General features: G+C 44.2%; 1 protein-coding gene across 24 annotated transcripts in view; it reads right to left on the bottom strand.

Annotated features, from left to right (window-relative positions):
• CLASP1 (cytoplasmic linker associated protein 1) overlaps positions 1-23,318 on the bottom strand; it is a gene marked incomplete at both ends in the record, with an annotated part of 233,863 nt that overhangs the window by 166,126 nt on the left and 44,419 nt on the right. For all 24 annotated transcript variants that reach the window (XM_080689046.1, XM_080689042.1, XM_080689029.1 and 21 more), the window contains 5 exons: positions 11,935-12,032; positions 14,766-14,841; positions 16,218-16,309; positions 16,805-16,908; positions 18,492-18,570. In XM_080689046.1, coding sequence (XP_080545172.1) covers positions 11,935-12,032; positions 14,766-14,841; positions 16,218-16,309; positions 16,805-16,908; positions 18,492-18,570 — 449 coding nt within the window. The remainder of the gene's footprint in view (positions 1-11,934; positions 12,033-14,765; positions 14,842-16,217; positions 16,310-16,804; positions 16,909-18,491; positions 18,571-23,318) is intronic.

The raw sequence follows: 23,318 nt of genomic DNA, 5'->3' as shown, positions 1-23,318 counted from the left end.
CAGGGTGAACCACTTTGGAGAACAGTACAGAAGATCCGCAGAAGAAGGAAAACAAACTTACCATATGATCCAGCAATACCACCTCTGGTATCTACCAAAAAGAATGAAAACCAAAGTACCAAATCCATGAACAACCATGTTCATTGCTGCACAGTTCACCATTGCCAAACTGTGGACACAGCCAAGATATCCTTCAACAGATGAGTAGATTTCAAAACTGTGGGATATGTACACAATGGAATTTTGCCCAGCCATTTGGGAGAACAAAATTATAGCATTTACAGTGAAATGTCACAAAAAATAAGAAATCAGATGCTTTTCTTAATGTGTAAAATATTAGGGAGAAATGGGTAACAGGAGGAACTCTAGATGAAGAAGGGACCCTACAAAGGAACAATGAAGGTGACATATCTGAGGAGGTAAGAGAGAGGATAAGGGAAACTCTTTAAAGTACATGATGTACTTAAACATATCAAAGTCAATCAGGAAGCCAAGCATGGGTAGGAGGGAGGAGGAAGGAAGGGGTTAGAGATTTGGCAGGGGCTAATTGGTGATGTGTGCATGTATATCTCCACAAGATTTTTTTTTTCCCCATTGAGATGTATGACTACAATGCACTAATAAATTTGTGTGTGTGTGTGTGGTACTTGGGGTAGAACCCAGAGGCTTTCTACCTCCAGGCTATACTCCCAGACCTATTTTATATTTTATTTGGAAACAGGGTCTCACTACGTTGCTGAGAGCCTCACTAAGTAGCTGAGGCTGGCTTTGAACCTGCGTGATCCTACTGTCTCAGTCTCCCAAGTGCAGGGATTACAAGCGTGTGCCACCACGCCCGGCTTGTAGTATTTTTTAAATAAAATTTTATTGGAGCCGGGCGTGGTGGCGCACGCTTATAATCCCCACGCTTGGGAGGCGGAGACAGGATGATGGCGCAGGTTCGAAGCCAGCCGTGCTGGCTTAGGAGACCCTGTTTCCAAATTTAAAAAAATATAAATAGTAGGTCTGGAAGCGTATCCCGGAGGTAGAAGGGCTTCCAGGTACCCCCCCCCCAAAAAAAAAAAACTACAATACTTTCATGCACCAGGTCCTAGGTTTGATTCTTTTCATCCTCCAAAAAATTTGTAAATAAATTTCTCTATTAGTTTGACAAATAACCACTAATATCTTCTCATTTTCTGAATTTGAATTTTATCAAGGTCTTCCACCCAAATGAAATTTATTTAACTATAAAATCCAGATTTCATTCATTAATTCCTAGAAAAATTCTTAATATATAATATAATTTTAAATAATTCTTGAGTGCTGGGGTGTTGCTTGTGGTGGAACGTTTGCTTGACACACTTAAGGCCTTGAGTGGTATCCCTTGAACTGCAGAGAATACAGTCTGCAGAAGCAAACTCTAGAACTTCATAGTCAGCAGGCAACATCCATCCACAGCTTAGAGCTTCTGCTGAGTTTTTCCAAGTCCCCACTCTTAAATATGAGTACTAAAGTTATCTGAACAAAGATTCTAACAAGACAAAGATCTAAATAAACAAAAATATTTAAAAATTCTAAAGCACAGGACAGAGGAGATTTAAAAGAAAAAACAAAAGCTTAAAAACTTATACTGAGCTGGGTGTGGTAACGCATGGTTATAATCCCAGCATTCTGGAGGCTGAGACAGGAGGATTGCAGTTCTTAGACAGCCTTAGCTACTACTTAGTGAGGCCTTTTGCAACTCAATGAGACCTTGTTTCAAAAAATAAAGATAAAAAATGTGCTGAGAGTATAGCTCAGAAGTAGAATGCCCCTGGGGTTTCATCCCCATTGCCAAGAATAAACAAACTTATACTGTTAACACTTCCAAAGAAAAAAAAGATAAAATGGTGTACTCTAGAGCAAATAGGAAAGGAGAAGACGTGCAAAATGGCAGAACCAGAACCTCTGAATACCTGTTGCTCCAGAGAAAGAGGTGAAGGAATGCTGGTACAACCTTTCAACACTGACTTCTTCAAACTCTGGAGTGGACCCATGGCTGGAGAATCTGAGGAGCACTTCTTGGTAACTGCAGGGAGCTTTTGGCTGTTTGGCCACACCCTGCTTCTGTCTCCAGCTTGGAAGCTAAAAACTCACACTCAAGGTGGGTTCAAACCCAGCAGCCAGGCTGAGCACAGTGGCACACACTTGGCAGGTACTTCCTCTAGGTTGTTCCTGATCATAGGTTCAAAGCCAGCCTCAGCAATCTAGTGAGACCTTGCTTCAAATAAGAAAAAGGGCTGGGAAGCAAAATGTCCCTGGGTTCAATTCCCAGTACCTACAAATACATACATGCACACATGCATACATACATACACAGGCCTGAACCACTTTGGACTTCCCCAAAATCTCTACCACCAGCAACTATCATTTCATCTGTCTGGCATAGGCCTGCACATTCAGCATGACTCAAGAACAGCCTGGGTGTGAAATCCTTTTCTCTCAGGACACTGTTATGCCTTGAGACATATCAATTCATTTTGGATAGAAAATATTTCCCAGAAAAGTTCATGTTTTGGTAATATAATGTTCAGAGATAAAAAATAATTGAATCACGAAAGCTCTAACCTGGTCAAATCATATATCTTTTTGATGGGTTAATAATCTGAATGGACATTCTGGGGGGTGTGCTGTAAGCAGACGGGGTGTGGTTAGAGAAAGCAGGTCACTAGGGGTGTGGCCTGGGCTCACACACTGCTTCTGGAGGCCATGAGCTGATCAGCTGCCCTCTGTGCTACCGTGCTACCATGATTCTTCTGTCTTAGACTCACCTAGCCACAGACTAAACCTCTGAAACCATGAGCAAATAAACTTTTCTTCCTCTAGATTGTTCCTGTGAGGCATTTTACTGAGAGCAATGAAAAGCCAACTGATACAGACATGAGCAAACAAATCAACAATTATTCAATATGGCAGCAGCCAAGATAGCATTATGACTGGGGCAAAGAAAGTGTCCAAATAACTTAAAAGGCAAAGCTGGAGAATGAGATGTCCAAATGGAGCTGTCTGACGTCTCAAACAAGGGCCAAGTAAAAGGGAATGAAATAGTCAAAGTCCTGAAAAAGAAAGATTGTCAACCAAGAACTCCATATCTGACAAGTCTATCCTTCAAAAACAAAGGCAATCTACCCCCAACTCGTGGTGCTGGGGACTGAACACAGGACAGTCTACCTCTGAGCTACACTGCCAGCACTATTTTTTATGCCTTATTTTGAAACAGGGTCTCATTGAGTTGCTGAGAGCCTCACTAAGTAATTTAGTTTGTCCCTGAGCCTGCAATCCTCTTGTTTCAGCCCCCAAACACTGAGATTGTAAGTGTGCGCTACCATACCCGGCCAAAGGAAAATTTTATGATGTTTCCTGACAAACAAAAAATTACAGGCCGTTAGATTGAAACAAAAGGATATCATGCAAGAGCCCAAATCCACATGTGGAAATAAAGAACACCAATAAAATCAACTATATAAATAAAGAAACATAGATAAATATAAAAGTGAATATAAATTTTTCTTAACTCTATTATTATTCTATATGACTTAAAAGGGAACTATGCAAAACAATGTCAGGTGGATTATAATGTATAACGATGTAATGTGCATGATAATAATAGAAGAGAAATATCAATAGCAATAAGAAATGAGAAGTCACCAAAAATGTACAAGTTGAAAAAAATACACTCCTAAGCAACAAATGGAAGAAAAACAAAAATAAAACATACTTTGAGATGAATGAAAATGAAAACAGGTATATACAAACTTAGGAGATTCAGTTTAAGAAGGAATGAAGAGCCAGGCGTGGTGGTGCACACTTGTAATCCCAGCTAATAAAAAATAAAAGGCTTCAATTTTCCTTTCTGAGGCAATCACGGTGCCTATATGAAATAAACATTTCATACAGACAGGCCTAGAAGCAACATAAGTAAACACTGCACGCCAGCTGTTCTTAAGTGCAAGTGCACTAGGCAAGCAGACTACACAGTCAGAATGTGCCAGGCACAGTGCCTGCTCTGTCTAGAAGCTGGAGTATCCTCAGGTTTAAAGCCACTATTACTACCAAACCATGGAACCAGTTGAAATATCCATTATCAGATGAATGGATTACAAAATTATGGATATATACACAAAAAATTCTACTTAGCCATAAAGAACAAAATTATGTCATTTGCAGGAAAATGGACGAACTGGAGAATGTTATGCTAATTAAGAACTGTTAGTCACAAAAAGTGAAAGGTCAGCTGGGTGTGGTGGTGCACACTTAATCCCGATACATGGGAGGCTGAGACAGGAGGACTGCAGGTTCGTCGCTAGCCTTAGCTACTTAGTGAGGGCCTCCACAAATTTGTGAGACCCTGTTTCAAAATAAAGAATAAAGTCGGGCAAGGCGGAGACAGGAGGATCATGCTGGTTCAGAGCCAGCCTCGCTGGCTTAAGAGACCCTGTTTCCAAATAAAAAACTATAAAAAATAGGTCTGGGAGTGTAACCCAGAGGTAGAAGGGCTTCCAGGAACCCCAGTACCACCAAAATAAATAAATAAATATATAATAACAAAATAAAGAATAAAAAAATAAGAGCTGGGGGTGTAGCTCAGAGGTAAGATGCCCCTGGGTTCAATAACCAGTACCTAAAAAAAAAAAAAAAAGAAAAGAAAAAAAAAAAGGTAAAAGGTCAGATGCTGTCCCTCATATGCAGAGGCTAAAGAGAAACTGGGACACAGGAGAGACACCACAAAGAGGAGAAATCTTAGTGGACTGAAGGGAGGGATCTAACTAAGGGATACTGGAGGGGAAAAGAAGACTAAGAGAAACACCTCAATACGCGTGATATACATACATAATCTTACCAAAACCAATCACTGCATTGAACACAGAAATGTGGGGAGGGAGAGAAAGTAGGATAGGAACTGGGGGAGGGCTCAACGAGTGCATGTGTGCCTCTATCATCCTGAACTTCATCAAGGTGTATGATTACAATGTGCCAATAAAAAATAAAAAACAAATAGGGCTGGGGGTGTAGCTAGGAGGTAGAACGCTCCTGGTTTCAATCTCCAGCACCATAAAAAAAGAAATGAAATAAAATATAATATAATGAGCTGGGCATGTTGGCACATGCTTTGAAATTCCAGTACTTTGAAGGGTAAGAAAGGAGGACTGTAGGTTCAAGGCCAGCCTCAGCTGCTTAGTGAAGCACCCTAAAACTTAGTGAAACCCTGTTTCAAAATAAAGAATGAAAGCCGGGTGTGGTGGCGCACGCTTGTAATCCCCACGCTTGGGAGGCAGAGACAGGAGGATCGCGCAGGTTCGAAGCCAGCCGCGTGCGCTGGCTTAGGAGACCCTGTTTCCAAATATAAAAAAATGTAAAAATAGGTCTGGGAGTGTAGCCCGGAGGTAGAAGGGCTTCCAGGAACCCCAGTACCACCAATAAATAAATAAATAAATACATACATACATACATACATACATACATACAGAGAGACAGAGAGAGAGAGAGAGAGAGACAGAGAGAGAGAGAGAGACAGAGAGAGAGAGAGAGAGAGAGAGAGAGAGAGAGAGAGAGAGAGAGAGAGAGAGAGAAAGAAAGAGAAAGAAAGAAAGATAGAAAGAAAGAATGAATTGACTGGGAAGCCAGGCATGGTGGCGCATACTAGTATTCCCAGCATTTGGGAGGTAGGGACAGGAGGATCATGGTTCTTGACAGCCTTGCAACTCAGTGACACGGTTTCAAAAAATAAAAGGACTGAGAAATAGGACCAGGGATGTAGCTTGGAGGTTCAACCCCAAGTACTGCAAAAAATAAATAAAATAATAAAGCCACTGTTACATAGACACCTGATTCCCACACAGCCATCCCAAAAGATATGACATAAGTGATCTTTTTTCCCCAAAACTTTGTAAACTAAAGCATATCCCCTTCACAAATTACTTTGCACAAGAGTCATTGGGATGACATGTCTTAAAGTAAGTGGACAAAGAAGTATGGGTGATATGCATTTTATTAAGCATCTGACAGGACTTACAAAAGGTAATACAACAATGCAATGGCATACTTAGAGGTCTAAAGGACAATTACACATGGACTCACTAGCCATCTCACATGTGTGGACTACATGAATAATGTAAGATGGTCAAGCATTCTACTGATACAAGTTCAGAGATCAATAATTCTGCGGCCCCACCATGTGAAATATGAGAACCTCAACAGGAAGATTTTGTGTACTATTTCTATCTTACCCAGCTCAGTAAGATTTTAATCACCAGACTATATGACTTAAATAACAACTTCATGCATGGCCCAGCACCCCATTTCCTATTCTTCTTGAGTGAGGCTATTTAATGTACAAGGTTCTTTTCCCAACTGGAAATCTAACAATAACAACAACAACAACAACAACAACAGACAATGAAAACTGCTGCTCAGGCAAGATCATATCTCATTATTTAAGTCATGTAGCTGATGTTAAGATGTTCTTTTCCACCAAATATTTTTTATTTTATTTATTTTACGGGTCTGGGGATGGAACCCAGGGGCATTCAATCTCCAACCTACACCCCCTGCTCTATTTTTTATTCTTTGTGTGTGTGTGTGTGTGGTAAGGGGTTCCTGGAAACCCTTTTACCTCCGGGCTACACTCCCAGACCTATTTTTATATTTTTATCTGGAAACAGGGTCTCTTAAGCCATCAAGGCTGGCTTCGAACCTGCACGATCCTCCTATCTCCGTCTCCCAAACATGGGGATTACAAGCGTGTGCCACCATGCCCGGCAATTCTTTATTTTGAAACCGGGTCTCACTGAGTTGCAGAGGGCCTCACTAAGTAGTTGAGGTTGTCGGCGAACCACGATTCTCCTCTCTTAGCCTTCCAAATGCTGGGATTACAAAGCATACACCACCACACCCGGCTCCACCAAATACTTTTTAGAGATATAATTAATGTTAATCATCTCATAAGTGAACACTTTTTTTTTTTTAATACTGGGAATGGATCCCAGGGGCATTCTACTTCTGAGCTACAGCCACAGCCCTATATTTTATTCTTTATTTTGGAAACAGTGTCTCACTGAGTTTCGAAGGCCCTCGCTTAGTAGCTGAAGCTATCTGCAAACAGCAATCCTCCTGTTTCATCCTCCCAAATGCTGGGATTACAAACATTTACTACCATACCCAGCATAAACACGTGTGTGTGTGTGTGTGTGTGTGTGTGTGTGTGTGTGTGTGTGTGTTACTGGGGATTGCCCAGCATAAACACACGTGTGTGTGTGTGTTACTGGGGATTGAACCCAGGGGCATTCTACCTCCAACCTATACCCCCAACCCTGTTTTTTTTATTCTTTATTTTGAAGCAGAGTCTCACGGAGTTGCGAAGGGCCTCAGTAAGTAACTGAGGCTGTCCAAGAAACACGATCCTCCTGTCTTAGCCTCCCAAACACAGGGATTACAAGTATGCGCCACCACGCCTGGCCCTGTGAACATACTCTTAATAGGATGTTTTTATTTTAGGCCTAAATGCAAGTGTCGGACAGCATTATAAAAGTTCTGCAATACTTTATTAGTCCTATGCAATCTCACTAAGCTTAATAAAAACCTATTATACACACCTATTACACTATTTGACTGATATTATCCAAGTAACACAATAATCCATAATGAGTATGAGGAGTCTAGGCTATTTAAGAGATCCAGTTAGCCAGGTAGAGCCCTACACAGGGAGCCCTTCCCAAAGAATGGTTGACAAAAGCCCTATTCTATTATCCCCAGGGTAATAAAGCTGCAACCAGCCCAATACTCAGAGCATGGTTCCTAAGAAACAGCACAGTCCCCTAGGCACTACTGTCAGCCAGTTCTACAACAGCGGCTATGAAGGATGGGCTCTATTTCTCTAGGACTGCCTGTTCTACTCTGGTCCATGTTGTTTTGATTGTTTGATTTTGTTTGCTTGCTTTTGGCAGTGCTGCGAATTAAATCAGGGCCTCACACATGCAAAGCAAAACTTCTACTACCAAGCTACATCCCCAGCCCTTTTATTTATTTATTTATTTTTTTTTTTTTTTGGTGCCATGGATGGAACCCAGGGGCTCCTGCATACTAGGTAAATGCTCTACCATGTAGCTCTAGCCCCAGATCCAGACCCAGTCCACAATTTTAGCATGGAGTTTAGGGGCCATAATGAATAGAAACCAGCCAGGCATGGTTACAAATGTCTATAATTCCAATACTTGAGAGGCTAAGACAGGAGGATCATGGCTTGAGGCTAGCCTCAGCAATTTAGTGAAACCCTGTTTCAAAATAAAAAATAAAAAGGGCCAGGGGTATGGCTCAGAGGTAGAAGGCCCCTACGTTCCATCCCTGTTCGTTCTCTCTCTCTCTCTCTCTCTCTCTCTCTCTCTCTCTCTCTCTCTCTCTCACACACACACACACACACACACACACACACACACACACAGAAACCTAAATTCCTATCCAGAGATCCTATAATCTTTGCAGATTCTTTATTTAAATTTAGAAAAGAAAGGTGGGAGGAACTAGTGAGACAGGTATCTGGGAAGCTGGAAAGGTGGCTCAGACCCCTACTTTGGCATCAGTCCCTGTGGGGCCTCCCCTGGACCCCCACTGCCCCAAGTTCAGTGGTTCACGAGGAGCCCTCAGGACTCAGCACAATCTCTCAGCTGTGGCTTCTCAGCACTGGGCCATGAAGCACAGACAGCAAGGGAGCCAGGCCCAGCTCTAAGTCTTGCTGGGGCAAACCACCCAGGAAATAACAGATTCACCCAGCATTGAGCTTGACCACCAGCAAGGTGCCAAGGGCCCACAGCCGAGCACATGGATTCTCTGCAGAGCACAACACCAGACTCCCACAAGGAGAGCAGGTGAGCTCAGTGTGTCTTGGTGCAGCCACCAAAGTCCTCCCTTTCCCGGCCTGTTTATAATGTCCGCCAGGATTGATTCCCAGCCTGACTTCATCTTTAAACAGCCCTCCCTCCCTCTCCTGGCCTCGCTATGCTTCTGGCTCACCTATGCCTTCTCATTTTCGCTAAGAGATCACCAGTGTTTTTGTCTTTAAGTCCTTTTAAGGGTTCTCATCCTATATTCAGAAGCTAGAAGGTGGAAGTTCATGAACACAGAAAGAACATGCCAGCTAAGCTTCCCTTACATGAAATGCTTGGGATCAGCAGAGCTTCAGTGGGAATGTTTCGAACTTGGGAATATTCGTAAGACATCACCAGATGACCAAAACTCTCAAGTTTTGGAATTCGGAGCATTTCAGATTTTGGATTTGCAGATCAAGGATGTAAACCTATAATTCTTCCCCACAGATTATTTTTTGTTTAAAACAAGAAAAATCATTTTGCTCCCACATAATTATCCTGTACACAGCAGAGAAGCCATGGTAAAACTCACTATGGGGTCAGGTCTGACTCAACAGCAAGGAAGTACAGCCCCTCACCTGCTCATAACTCCTATCATATTGCCTAGTGGAAACCAAGACAGAGGACTCCTGTTTATACTTTATTTTCATTTTACTTATTTATTTTATTTATTTATTTTTTTTTTTTTAATTTTTTTTTTGGCGGGTCTGGGGATGGAACCCAGGGGCATTTGACCTCCGAGCCTACCCTGCCCTGTTTTTTTATTCTTTATTTTGAAACCAGGTCTCACTGAGTTGCAGAGGGCCTCACTAAGTAGCTGAGGCTGTCCGCGAACCACAATCCTCTGGTCTCAGCCTCCCAAATGCTGGGATTACAAGCGTGCACCACCACGCCTGGCTTTTTGTTTTTATTTTGAAACAGTAGTATCATCATTATTCCATTCGATTTCCAGTTGTCCAATACTTAGTAAACACTTCTAGGACAGAGTAGAGAAAATTTAAAGGTGAGTCAAAAGCCAGGCATGGTGGTGCTGGTGTACACTAGTAATCCCGGTACATGGGAGGCTGAGACAGGAGGATCAAAGGTTTGTGGCCAGCCTCAGTGAGGTCTTCTGCAACTTAGTGAGGCCCAGTTTCAAAATAAAAATTAAAATAGGGCTGGGGGTATACCTCAGAGATAAAATGCTCCTGTGCTCAATCCCTAGTTCTGCAAAAAAAAAAAAAAAAACCACGGGGGTTGGGGGGTCAGAAGAACAGGGTTTCAATCTGGGCTCTGACTGCTCCTGGCTGCTCCATCTCTCAAGAGTCACTGCGTATCTCTGGGCCTCGCTGTTCTCGTTGACACCAGGACAGGCTCTGGGAAGAAACACTTATTCTCACTGTCCAGCAACTTATCCCCTAAAAGAAGAGGTGGCGCATACCTATAATCTTAGGTACCAACTTGGTAAGTTGAGACAGGAGAATCACAGGTTTGAAGTCAGCAACTGAGCCAGCCTCTCAGCAACCTCATGAGACCCTGTTTCTGAATTTAAAAATTTTAAAAAAGAATGGCACAAGGCAGAAGTTTCTCCATCATAATTAAAACAATAGTGATAATTGTGATAAAGCTTTAAAAATTCTAACTATAATAGCCATTGTGGAGTCAAAGGTGTCTTGGGTCTGGTAAGAAGCAGTTCCTTGCATTGGCTTCTAAACATTGCAAATGATGTGACTGAACAGAAGACTACTGTAGCAGATGCTTTCCACAACTATTACATATGTTACTTCTAGCCAGATGCATTATTTCAAGGCTTCATTCATTCAAAAAAATATAGTTCAAACTGGACATGGTGGCGCACACTTATAATCCCCGCATTCGGGAGGCTGAGACCAGAGGATCACAGTTCGCAGATAGCCTCAGCTACTTAGTGCAGCCCTTTGCAACTTAGTGAGACCCAGTTTCAAAATAAAGAATAAAAAATAGGGCAGAGGTTGTAGCTTGAAGGTCGAATGCCCCTGGGTTCCACCTCCAGACCCATTAAAAAAAAAAAAAAAAAAAAGCCGGGCGTGGTGGTGCACGCTTGTAATCCCCGCGCTTGGGAGGCAGAGACAGGAGAATCGCGCAGGTTCGAAGCCAGCCACGTGCGCTGGCTTAGGAGACCCTGTTTCCAAATATAAAAAATGTAAAAATAGGTCTGGGAGTGTAGCCCGGAGGTAGAAGGGCTTCCAGGAACCCCAGTACCCCCCACACACACACACACACACGCACACACACAAATATATATATATATATACACACATGTATATAGTTCAAGTACCTATTATGTGTATACAGGATAGAACTCCAGGAGCCATGAGTGCTAAATGTTTCAATGCCAGTCTTTTGAACCCGGGGACATTCCATCTTTTTTTTTTTTTTGGTGGTACTAGGGATGGAACACAGGGTCATTCTTCCTCTGAGCTATACCCCCATCCTGGTTTTCTATTCTTTATTTTGAAACAGGGTCTCACTGAGTTGTAAATGGCCTCACTAAGTAACTGAAGCTGTCTGTGAAACTTGATCCTCCTGTCTCAGCCTCCCAAATGCTGGAATTACAAGTGTGCACCACCAAACCTGGCTCAACATTCCACTTGAGCTATGCCAAGCCATATTTTGTTTTTATTTTGAGACAATTAAAAACATATTTATACCCAAATATAAAATATTTAAGTATAAAATATTTGGGCCTTACTAAGTTACTGAGACTGCCCCTTTAATCAGTAATCCTTCTGTCTCAGGCTCCCAAGTACTGGGATTACAAGAGTGCCTCACCATGCCCAGCTCACCAATCACTTTTGAAGGTGCTTTGTGATCAGTGTATGTGTGGGACCAGCCTGATGTCTATATGAGAAAGTCTTACTTTTGAGGGTAGTCATAGATAGGGAACAACACCTATGTATGATCTAGCCAAGATCATCAACCTTCAAAATATGAATCTTTTAATAAAAATACATCCAAAACAGTAGTGCAAAGCAAGATGACACCTGAAAAAGAGTAGGGAGAGAAGAGGAGAAAAGGGAAAGTCTGAACTCACCGCGACTGTGGCAATCCTTTTTTACTGAGATCTGCCCTCACACGTTCTCCTACATGTCTGTAAATTTCCACTAAGCTGTTTATTGCTGCATCTCGAACCTAGATATAAAAGAAAAGATCTTACATCTGCTCTATGTCACCCCAACACTGCCTGCTAGGACATAACAGGCCATACACCACCCCACATTATCACCAATTTGGCAGCACGTGGACTAGATCAAGTCAGGTTTCACAGTGTTCACTCTGCTGACACAATCCACAAGGGTAGAAACAGTGTAGGCCCCACTCTATATACATTCTACAGTCCACATCCCTTAGGTCTTTCTAGTCTTTAGGGTGAGGTCAGGAAACCAGAATTTTCAGGCCATCTTCCCCAAATGGAAACAACACTAGAATGAATGGAACTAAAATATCATAGATGATGTTATGGATTAAGTCAGTGCTTAATGAACAACAACAATGGGAAGTATAGGCCATAAAGACACCATATTCAAGGAGCTGATAATCCTAAAAATGAGAAGAAATATGTTTTCTACATTTAATACAGGGCAGGATGCAATGAAGGTTATTCAAGAGTATAAAGAACATGACCTGGGCGTGGTGGCACATGCTTGTAATCCCAGCATTCAGGAGGTTGAGACCGAAAAATGGTGCCTCAGCTACTTAGCAAGGCCCTTCGCAACTCAGTGAGACCCGGATTCAAAAATCAAAAGGACTAAAAAATGGGGCTGGGGGTGTAGCTTGAAAGTACAATGCCGCTATCTACAGTACTGGGAAAAAAAAAAAAAAAAAAAGAGTATAATAAGCACAGTAGGAAAGAAAGAGCACTCATACCAGAGGATGTCAAGAAACAGAAGAGACCACCTAAAATACGCTTGGAAGGACAGGCTATCACAGGTGCCAGGTCCCAAACAAGATACTGACTGTGCAATGGCAGGAAAGCAGGGGTGTGCTGTGCATGCTTCTGGACATGCAAGAAAGCTGGTCTGGCCAGAGAGAAATATGAACAAAGAAAAGTGGCACAAAGGCAGGCATGGTAGCACATGCCTGGCATCCCAGTACTTGAGAGGCTAAGACAAGAGGATCGCAGGTTCAAGGACAGCCTCAGCAACTTAGTGAGATCCTGTTTCAAAATAAAAAATAAAATAAGGCTGGGGGTGTAGCTCACTGGTAGAATGCCCCTGGGTTCAACCTTTAGTACTAAAATACATATACATACATACATACATACATACATACATACATATAAAAAGGGCTGAGATATAGCTGAGAGGTAAAATATCCCTCAATTTAATCTCTAATAAAAAAAAAATTTAGAAAGTAGCACAATATAAGACACAGGATGGATTTTCCTCCATTGAGGAACTTTGAATAGAGCTGTATTGATGGTAGAATTTTGGGGTATAGCCAGGTGTGGTGGCGCACACTTGTAATCCTAGTACTTGGGAGGCTGAGACAGGAGGATTAAACAGGTTCGAAGCCAGCCTCAGTACTTAGTGAGGCTCTCAGCAACCCAGACACCCTGTTTCCAAATAAAATAGAAAATAGGTCTGGGAGTGTAGCCTAAGGTAGAAAGCCTCTGGGTTCCATCCCCAGCACCAAAAAAAAGGGTATAAAACGTGGCTATAATTACAAAGGAGGTACGTCCATTGCCGTTATGCACTTATGTGGGAACACCAGGGCCAATCTCCACATCACGCAATCACGCATAGAGAAGTGGGGGTGCAGAGGGAACCGAGGGAAGCCCACCAAGTGCCGTGTGCACGTACATCACCACCACTCTGAACTACACTATGATGTGAGAGCACAAGGCACCAATAAAAGTATATATACAAAAAATATCCAAAAAACACAACAGTATCATGTAATAGTGTCAGAGGACTCTTAATTTCCTCCCTTCTGGTAGAAAAGAAAACTCCTCCACCATGTTATATTGTCCCCCAAAGCCTTATGCCTTGGACTAATCTGCGTCCAGCATTGAAGCCCTGAAACCCAATGCCACTGTCATGCGGAGGTAGCCTCAGGGAAGTGATGAGGGTTAAACGAGGTCATAAAGTAAGGCCCTGAGTTGAAAGGACTGCTAACGTCAAAAGAGAGGCTAGAGGAGCACCCAGAGGAGCACCCAGAGAAGTTGCCGTCTGCCAGTCAGGAAAGAAGCGGCCATACCAGTGCCCTGACCTCAGATCTCTGGCCTCCAAAATGGTGAGAAAATCAATTCCTGCTCTGTGAGCCCCACCCCATCTCATGGTGGCCAAAGCTAATTGACACAGATCATCAGTCTGTTTTGTAAAATATAACTTCTTTTTTGGGAACCCAGGAGCTTTCCTACCTCCGAGCTATACTCTCAGACCTATTTTATACTTTATTTGGAAACAGGGTCTCACTAAGTTGCTGAGAGCCTAAGTAGCTGAGGTAGGTTTCAAACCAGTGCGACCCTTCCATCTCAGCCTCCCAAGTGCAGGGATTACAAGCGTACGCCACCATGCCTGGCTAGGACTTTTCTACAGTGACTTGGTAGCAAGTGTTGTCACCACTAAAGAAAAGGACAGGAAGGTCTCCTGGGGCCCTTTTCTGGCCACTCTCTCCCAGCCCCTCCCCACCACCTGGCAGCAGAAGTGGTGACAAGAGTGGAGGCCGGCCTGGAGAACATCAGGTTATAGAGCTCAGTGCCTCAGCCCTCCACAGGAGAGAGGACAGAGCAGGCACCGCACTGACCATTGTTTATAAATGTGGCAGCAGCTGAGATGAGAAGTGGTGAGGGCAGCCCTTTAAAGGGTGTCAGTATACCGCCCGCAGGCATGCAGCGCAGTTCACCTGAGCACTCTTTCTCACCTGGCTGTTGGGGTCTCCGAGTAAGTTACAGATGTGGGGCACGATCTTGCTTAGTGTTAGAGTGTGCGCTCCCGAGCTGAAAACCAAAGGAGTATGATGCTGTTAGAACAAAAAAAAGTGGATCTGCCCCTGCTCTTCCTTTGCCTCCTGGCCCTGCTGCCCTCTACCTAGGCCCTCTCCACCCCATCCAGGTGGCCTCCCAGCAGCGTGTGTGTGTGTGTGTGTGTGTGTGTGTGTGTGTGTGTGTGTGGTGCTGGGGATGGAACCCAGGGGCATTCTACCTCTGAGCTACATCTCCGGTCCTATTTTCCTAATCTTTATATTGTGTGTGTGTGTGTGTGTGTGTGTGTGGTGCTGGGGATGGAACCCAGGGGCATTCTACCTCTGAGCTACATCTCCGGTCCTATTTTCCTAATCTTTATATTTTTTGAGACAGGGTCTCAATGAGTTGTGAGGGGCCTCGCTAAGTAGCTGAGGCTGTCCGCTGGTCAAGTAGCTGAGGCCGTCAGCCCGTCTCCACCTTGCAAATGCTGGGATTACAAGCGTGTACCACAGCACCGGGCCCAGCAGCCTTTGATTGGCCCTGCCCTTTGCAGGATGAGCCAGAGCCTGGCCTCCCACCCTGCTGCATGCCTCACAGAAGCTAACTCTACACCACCCTTCTGCCAAACTCTCGGGACCCAACCAAACGACTAAACACTGAAGGTTGTCGCTGAAGAGTTCCCAGCACTACAGCAGACATTCCATCAATGCTGCTGAATGACAAGCCTGCCACGGAAGGGCTGTGGAGTACCAACTGCACACAGACCCTACCAGGGACCTCACACTACCTGGAGCCTTCTACTACCAAAGCACTGCCACTCAGCATCCTTCACAGATGTGCCATGTAAAAGGCACCCACAGCTCTGCAAATAATTGGTACTTCCTGTTAAAACTAAAATATGGGTTTACCAAATGACATAGCTGTCATACTCCTGTGCACTGTAATAGAGAAATGGAAACTTCTGCTCGAGCAGAAACGTGTGCAAATTTGCTTGTAGCAATAGTGTGCCTAATGGCCCCAGAGTCACTCAGACTTTCACCAGTTGAATGGTTAAACAAACTGGGTTACATCTGTACCATGGATTCTACTGAGCAATAAAACAAACTGAATTCTTGATACTGTCAACAACATACATTGTGACCTAAAGGAAATTATACTGAGTAAAAACAGATTGGAATGACAAGATCCACACAGTCAGGGAGCAAGGTTACTGTTTCCCAAGGTCAAGGCTTGGTATAAGAGGCAGCAGGGAGGAGCCCTGTGAGCAAGCATCCCTGCCCTGGTGTTCACACTGTCCTGCAGTGATGCCAAGCAGTGACACTATGGGGGGGGAGGGGGGGTGTGTATACGCCAGTGCAACTATCCAAGCGTTTCAGCCAGTAAGACTTCCAGGCTCAATCTAGACTTACGTGTTTAGTGTTGCGATAAGGCAGAGACAGATGCCTTCTCTTGTACGAAAATTCTTGTGTTTGAAGCCTCCAAGCATTCTGTCCCATACATACTGCAGGCGACAAAAAGCAGGTGAGAGGAGAGAGGACGGCTATAACCCTTCACGTAGGCAGGGGTCAACAGAAAAGGAGCCTCTTAGCTGGTGTCAAATGGTCCCATTCTCCACCAACCCACTGGACCCTCAAAAGCATATTAAAGAATGATGATCCATGTCATTTTATCTAATACATCAAATTAAAATGTTCAAAATGCATGCATTTATATAATTCCATTTAATTCTCTCAATAACCTAGAGAGCCAGTCCCCCTAAAATGAGCTAGAGGGTCAAATGGATTTAACCAAACATCTAACACCCACATTAACTTCACTAATTTATTCAAATAAGTATGTTTTGCTACTTACTTTTAAATATATTAGGGGGAAAATTAAATGCTATGAAAAATGTTCATCTGCAATATAAGAGCTTAAAAGAAATGATGTCTACAGATTCACACAGGTGATGCAGGCACACCCATGCCTGCAGACCCCAGAGGCTCTTCTTGCACACCTGAGGGTTAGCAGCTTGATCCATGATCTTTAGCAGCAAGGTCTGGTCCTGTTCCCTCACGGAGTCCTTAGCATCTCCCAGTCTGTCTATTAGACTTGGCAGCACTGAAAATAAAAATGCATCAAATAAGAACCAATTGGAAGAACTCATGCTCACCAACCACTCATGTTTCAATTTCTGGGTGTGGGGATACTGGGGATTGAGGAGGGGGGTGTCTACCTCCAAGATACTTTTTTATTTTCTTATGTTGAAACAGTCTCACTACCTTGCTGAGACTGGCCTGAAGCCTGCAAGGCCTGGCCCAGCCTTCGGAGTACCAGGACTAAGCGCTTATCCCACCATACCCAACTTATTTCACTTAACTGGAAAGACGAAACCCAGGCCTACCGACATACCTCATTCCAACATCACCTGCCTCTGCTCCCAGCTCTGCTATCCTCATTCAGACCATGAAAATCTGCTAAGTCTTTGGCATGAAGAGTCTCCTTCCCCACCCCACTTTCCAGCCAGCTCCCAACATATTCCAGGCTGACAAAGCCTGCTTGCCTAGCAGGCACCAGGACAGGGATTCCACCCCAGCACTGCCAAATAAAACTAAGCAAAAAGAAATGTACTCATCCTATAAGGAAAGGTTTGTACAAACAGAGTTTCTGGTGTTTCTATTCCCATTTTGAAATAGCAGGGATCAGGAATTTTTTGGGGGGGTACTGGGGTTCCTGGAAACCCTTCCCTCTGGGCTACACTCCCAGACCTATTTTTTATTTTTATTTGGAAACAGGGTCTCTTAAGCCAGCACAGCTGGCTTCGAACCTGCACGATCCTCCTGTCTCCGCCTCCCAAACGTGGGGATTACAAGCGTGCGCCACAATGCCCGGCTAGGAAATTCTTGATGTGGAAGTCATCTCTAAATTTATAAAGTCTTCATTTTTTCCCCCATTTTGCTGACATTGTTCCCCTTTCAAAACAAGAGATTATTCACTACACACTTGACCTTTCCAAGCAAGGTTAAAAAAAAAAAAATAGCAATGTTAACAGCAATCACAGTCAACATTAGGTGGGTTTTGCAGGGATTTTTTTTTTTTTTTTTTTTTTTTTTTTTGCGGGTCTGGGGATAGAACCCAGGGGCATTCGACTTCCGAGCTACACCTCCTGCCCTATTTTTTATTCTTTGAAACCGGGTCTCACTGACTTACAGAGAGCCTCACTAAGTAGCTGAGGCTGTCTGTGAACTGCAATCTTCCGGTCTCAGCCTCGTGTGCTGGGATTACAAGTGTGCACCACCATGCCCAGCCTTGCAGGGCTTTTAAATAAAGGAAAGGCTGGTTACAAATAAGACCTGGTTGGCACTGAAGAGTGATGACTAATTCTGCAAAATGCAATCCCAGTAGTTGGGGGGTCTGGAGGCCAGCCTAGACAGCTTAGCAGGACCCTCAACCACTTAGGGAGCTTCTATTTCAAAATAAATCGGGCTGGTAGATAGCTGCAGGGAGTTGAGGGAGGCAGAGGTGCAACCATCTGGAGAGCCCCGGGAGGAGGCTGGGGGCTGACAGGCTGCAGGAAGTGGAGGAGAAGCAGTGGGTGCTGGGGAGGAAAGGGTGCAGCCCAATGGAGGGCAAATAATGAGAAGGAAGGCGGCGAGTCTGGAAGATTGGGAGTCCAGGACCACGCCACATCTGCCACAGCTCACCTGTGCCAATTTGTGCCTTGAACCGATCCTGCAGCCGGGTCACCAGGGCCGATAGGATGTCCATGCCCAGAAGAACCACCTGCAACGAGAAAGACCGAGCGCCATCAGCAGGGGGCCGGGGTGTCGCGTCTCCGCCCACCTGCTCCGGGGTTTACCGAGAGGATCAGACCACCACATTTTCGAAAAGAGGCTTTTTTTTTTTTCTTTTCAATGGAAAATTTTCAATGGAAAATGCTGGGCTGCAGGAACCAACCAACCGCCACGGTCCCGCTCCCGGCGCCCGGAAGATCCCGAGGCCCCGCCCCCGGGAGGCGCGTATGCAAATATAAGATGGCCGGCGCGCGGTCTTCTGGGTAAAACCGAGCCGCCGGTTTGCAGCCCCTCAGGAGCCACACGAAAAAAAGGAGCTTGTGGTTTGCATAGGGACCTATGGTCCCTAGACATCTGGTAACAACCACGCAGGCACGGACGGAACTCCAGAGTGAGTCACCGCAACCGTACCTGGTACCTGTGTGTCTTGCTCAACATGCCTGCAGTACAATTATCAACCATCCTTTTCTTGGGGTTGCGCTACTGTCCAATGAGCGTATAGCGAGGACAGTACTGCTAACACCTACACAACACACTCGCATCAGCTAAAGCTCTGCTTTATCTTGGTGCAATTTTTGGAAATACAAAAACCTCTTTACTTTGCGTTGAAAGTTTAAGAGAAGGAAGTTTTACCATAAGCTACAGCATTACCAGTAGAGGGCATAAGAGGCCCGCCATCCAGTGGGATTCTAACTAGCCGTGAAATCCCCTAGAGAAACCCAAATCTACCGGGCAATAAAAGCGGTTCCTTGCCAAGGCTAAAGTAATTTTCCGTTGACTCGTTTTCTTTTTGTGGGGTTCCTGGCGGTTGAAACTAGGGACATTCTACCTCCAGCCCTATTTGTTGTTGTTGTTTTTTTTCCTATTTCGTTTTTATTTGGAAAACAGTTTCACTAGGTTGATGAGAGGCTCATAGCTGATTATGTCCCCAAACCTGTGCTCCACTTGTCTCAGCCTCCCAAGTACTGGGATTCCAAGCGTGTACCACCACACCTGGCCTGTGGGCAGACTTTTATATAATTGTGTAATGGTATAAAGCATTTTAAAGTAATGACTAACTTTTGAGGTAAAAAGGATTTAGATTTCATACTTGACTTCTTCCAATGAGTATGGAAGTCAGGGAGTTGATTTTACTTTAGCATTGGACAGTCCTTACCTCAGGGCAAAGTCAACATCAACAATCATAATTTACAGTGGTAGAATGTATGTTTGATAAAATGTTAAGAAAAAAGCACTTTCTCTGATAATCCTCCACAAAACTAAGAAGCCCAGTCTAATCAAAAGAAAAAGGTCTTTTGTTTCTGTTAAGGGATTATGCATATCCTCAGAAGACACTGGAAAGGGTTTCTAAATGGTAGAGAAAGAGATGGGGAGAAACATCAGAGAAGCTCCAAACGCAAAGACACTTGTTAGATGGCTAATACGGAAAACGTGTTGTAAAGATGTAGAGAAATGTGTTTGAGTGTGAAATGACACCACAGCCACGGAAAGCAGTCTGATGGTTCCTCAAAAAACGTATCAGGACGGCAGGATATGACCTGGCAAAACCATTTCTGTGAATGTACCCCAAAGAAATAAACACAGATCTTGAAGATACCTGTGCACTGTGTTCAAGGAGCAACCCCAAGCATCCATCCACAGCAGAACTGAGTATAAGACATGGCCTTAGCCATAACATTATTTGGCCTTGGAAAGATCTGTGTGGTCACTTTCTGTGGTTCCAGTTCCACAAATACTGTGGAGGACCCCAGCAATGAACAATCACATTTGTTGAAGATTTAAAATTCACACTGTTGTGACCAGAGTGGCAAAACCTGCCCCCTACCGCCCCCACCCCACTTAGTGCCCCTGGGACACTAGTCACCTGTCTGGCAGCCATGCTTTAACACCACCCAGCTGTTGACCACTTGGTAGTGACCTCTCTTAGGCATCACCTGTTAGGGGTCCTGACACCTGTACTCAAGTAAACGCCATGTCACTTAAAGTATGTGATGTCGGCAATTCGGATTTGCTAAAGAGATGCAAAGTGCTTGCTTAAAGTTAAACCGTGAAAGTTTTCAACTTAAAGAAAATAAAATAGGTATGCCCAGTTTGCTCAGATCCACAGCACAAGAAAACAGTTCTGAGGCCACATTCACATAACTTTTTTTTTTACTTTTTTTTTTTTTTTTTTGGTAGTGGTACTGGAGTTCCTGGAAGCCCTTCTACCTCCGGGCTACACTCCCAGACCTATTTTTACATTTTTTTTTATTTGGAAACAGGGTCTCTTAAGCCAGCGCGTGCGGCTGGCTTCGAACCTGCGCGATCTTCCTGTCTCTGCCTCCCAAGCGCGGAGATTACAAGCGTGCGCCACCACGCCCGGCTCACATAACTTTCATCACAGAATTGTTCCTCTCTTTCTGTGCCTAAGTTATCCAGGGTGCCTGCGCTCCACCACTGACATGAAAGCACAGTGAGACACAGGACATCTGGGGCTCAGGGGTCTCTGAAGTTCCAATGTCCACCGGGGTCTCGGAACATGTGTCCTGTGGCTATGAGGGCTGCTGTGCCTGCTCCCACATGACAACTCAAGGACACCGTGTGCAACGCACCAGTCACAAAAAGATGCGGGCCCATGTACTTCCTCACGCAAATCACCCCAAGTTGACAGACATTTTCAGCGGCTATACTGATCTCCCGCTGCATCCTGATATCATGACTACTGAACAAGTCCTCCAAACCCTGCATACACCGGGGTTTGCCTAGAGTCTGTCATTATTTCATACAATGTGGCGATGAGCACACACTCTGACACTGAGCTGAGACGACTCTTGCTGAGTCCAAAAGAAAACACCCTGCATACTCCAGTAGCTCTAGGGCTCCCTGCTGCTACCATCTATGCATTTGCTTTTATTTTTAAGCACTCTAAGTTGCAGCCTTATTAACTAGAGGAAATTAATTAGCAGTCTACACTGCATGCATTTACAATTCCAAGAACAAGAACACAATACAAATACCAAAAACAAAAAACAAAACCCCAAGTGTGATCAGGTGTCTTGGTGCAGACACACAGGAAGGAAAGATCAGTCATCCAAACTTGTCCCTTCAAGCTGGGCGTGATGGCACATGCTTGTAATCCTAGCATTTGGGAGACTGAGTCAGGAGGATCTGGGTTCAAGGCCAGCCTCAGCTACTTAGTGAGGCCCTTGCAACTCAGTGAGACCCTGTTTCAAAATAAAGAATAAAAAAATAGGGCTGGGGGTGGCTCAGAGGTAGAATGCCCCCGAGTTCCATCCCCAGTACCACACAGACACAAAAACGCTTGTCTCTTCAAAGAGTCTCCAGATGCTCATCCAGTAACAGAACCAAGGGAAAGTCTATTTTTTAAATCCTTCATAGGGAATACTCAAGAGAATAGGGTCTATCAAAACCTAAGTCTGCTGGGTGTGGTGGCACACACCTGGAATCCCAGTACTGGGGAGGTTGATACAAGAGGATGGCAGGTTCAAGGACAGTCTTGGCAAATACTGAGACTCTCATCAACTTAGCAAGACTCTGTTTCAAAATTAAAAAATTAAAAAATAGGGCTTGGGCGTAGCTCAGAGGTAGAATACCTCTGGATCCAATTCCCAGAAACAAACAAAACTAGTCATTAATATTAGATTAGTGGCATTTGCAAAGTTAAAGGCATGTTCCCAGTTGCTACCCATAAAGGAGGACTTAAGTGTTAGAAAGGAAGTTACAGTCTTGGAAGGCTGAGACAGGAGGATCGCAGGTTTGCAGCCAGCCTCAGCAACTTAGTGAGAACCTATTTTTAGGGTTGGGGGTATAGCTTGGAGGTAGAATGCCCCTGAGTTCCATCCCTAGGACCACAAAAAAAGTAAAAAAAAAAAAAAAAAAAAAAAAAGAATCTCCATACCAACATAGCAGAGCAACAGATCCCAGGAGGCCATGTCTACATCAGTGAGGCAGTGGGCTTTGGTGGAAGATCTAGACAGTCTACTACAATATCTCAAAAATGGCAGAGCTGTTGTATATTTATTCTGTCCTATAAAGTAGCCACTAGCCACAGATGTTTACCCAGAAACAGAAATGTACACAATGTAAACAGGAAACAGACCTTTTTTTTTCTAATAGGAAAAATTGAATCCAGAGGCATTCTACTCCTGAACTACTCCTCTTGCCCTTTCTTAATTTGTTTTGAAAAAAGAGTCTCACTAGGTTGCTGAGAGTCTCAGTACTTGCTGAGGCTGTTCTTGAACCTAGAATCCTATCTGAGCCTCCCAAGTACCAGGATTAGAGACATGCACCGCCATGCCTAGCAGAACTTTTTATTTAATATCATTTAATTTAACTTTCAGTAGCCACACAAGGGTCATGACTACAGAACTGCACAGTTGGCTGCAAACTCAAATAGGCAGGAACCATGGAATCTGTACACCCCGTACAGCTCAGGTCACCTGGCAGCTCGTGCTATGAAAGCCAGTGCGGCCGGATCTCCAGAAACACTGGCAACTCACTAAGAAGAAGAAAGCACCAAAGGAGATAGGGCAGACACATCTGGAGGTGAACTCTAGCCCTAGACCCTAAACCCTCACCAGCTCTGATCCCAACACATCTCATAAATGGACGGGAGGCACCAAGACAGCTGGGGTGGTTAAAGAATCAGATACAGGTTTCCCAACCTGGGCTTTCCACATTCCCCTCAGTAAGTTTCCAAGCTCCCCCGCCCATTCCATAAACCTATAACCACCATGA

Source organism: Muscardinus avellanarius (assembly GCF_963383645.1).
Source record: "Muscardinus avellanarius genome assembly, chromosome: 2".
NCBI lineage: Eukaryota > Metazoa > Chordata > Mammalia > Rodentia > Gliridae > Muscardinus > Muscardinus avellanarius.
This window is presented reverse-complemented; position numbering and strand designations above follow the sequence as displayed.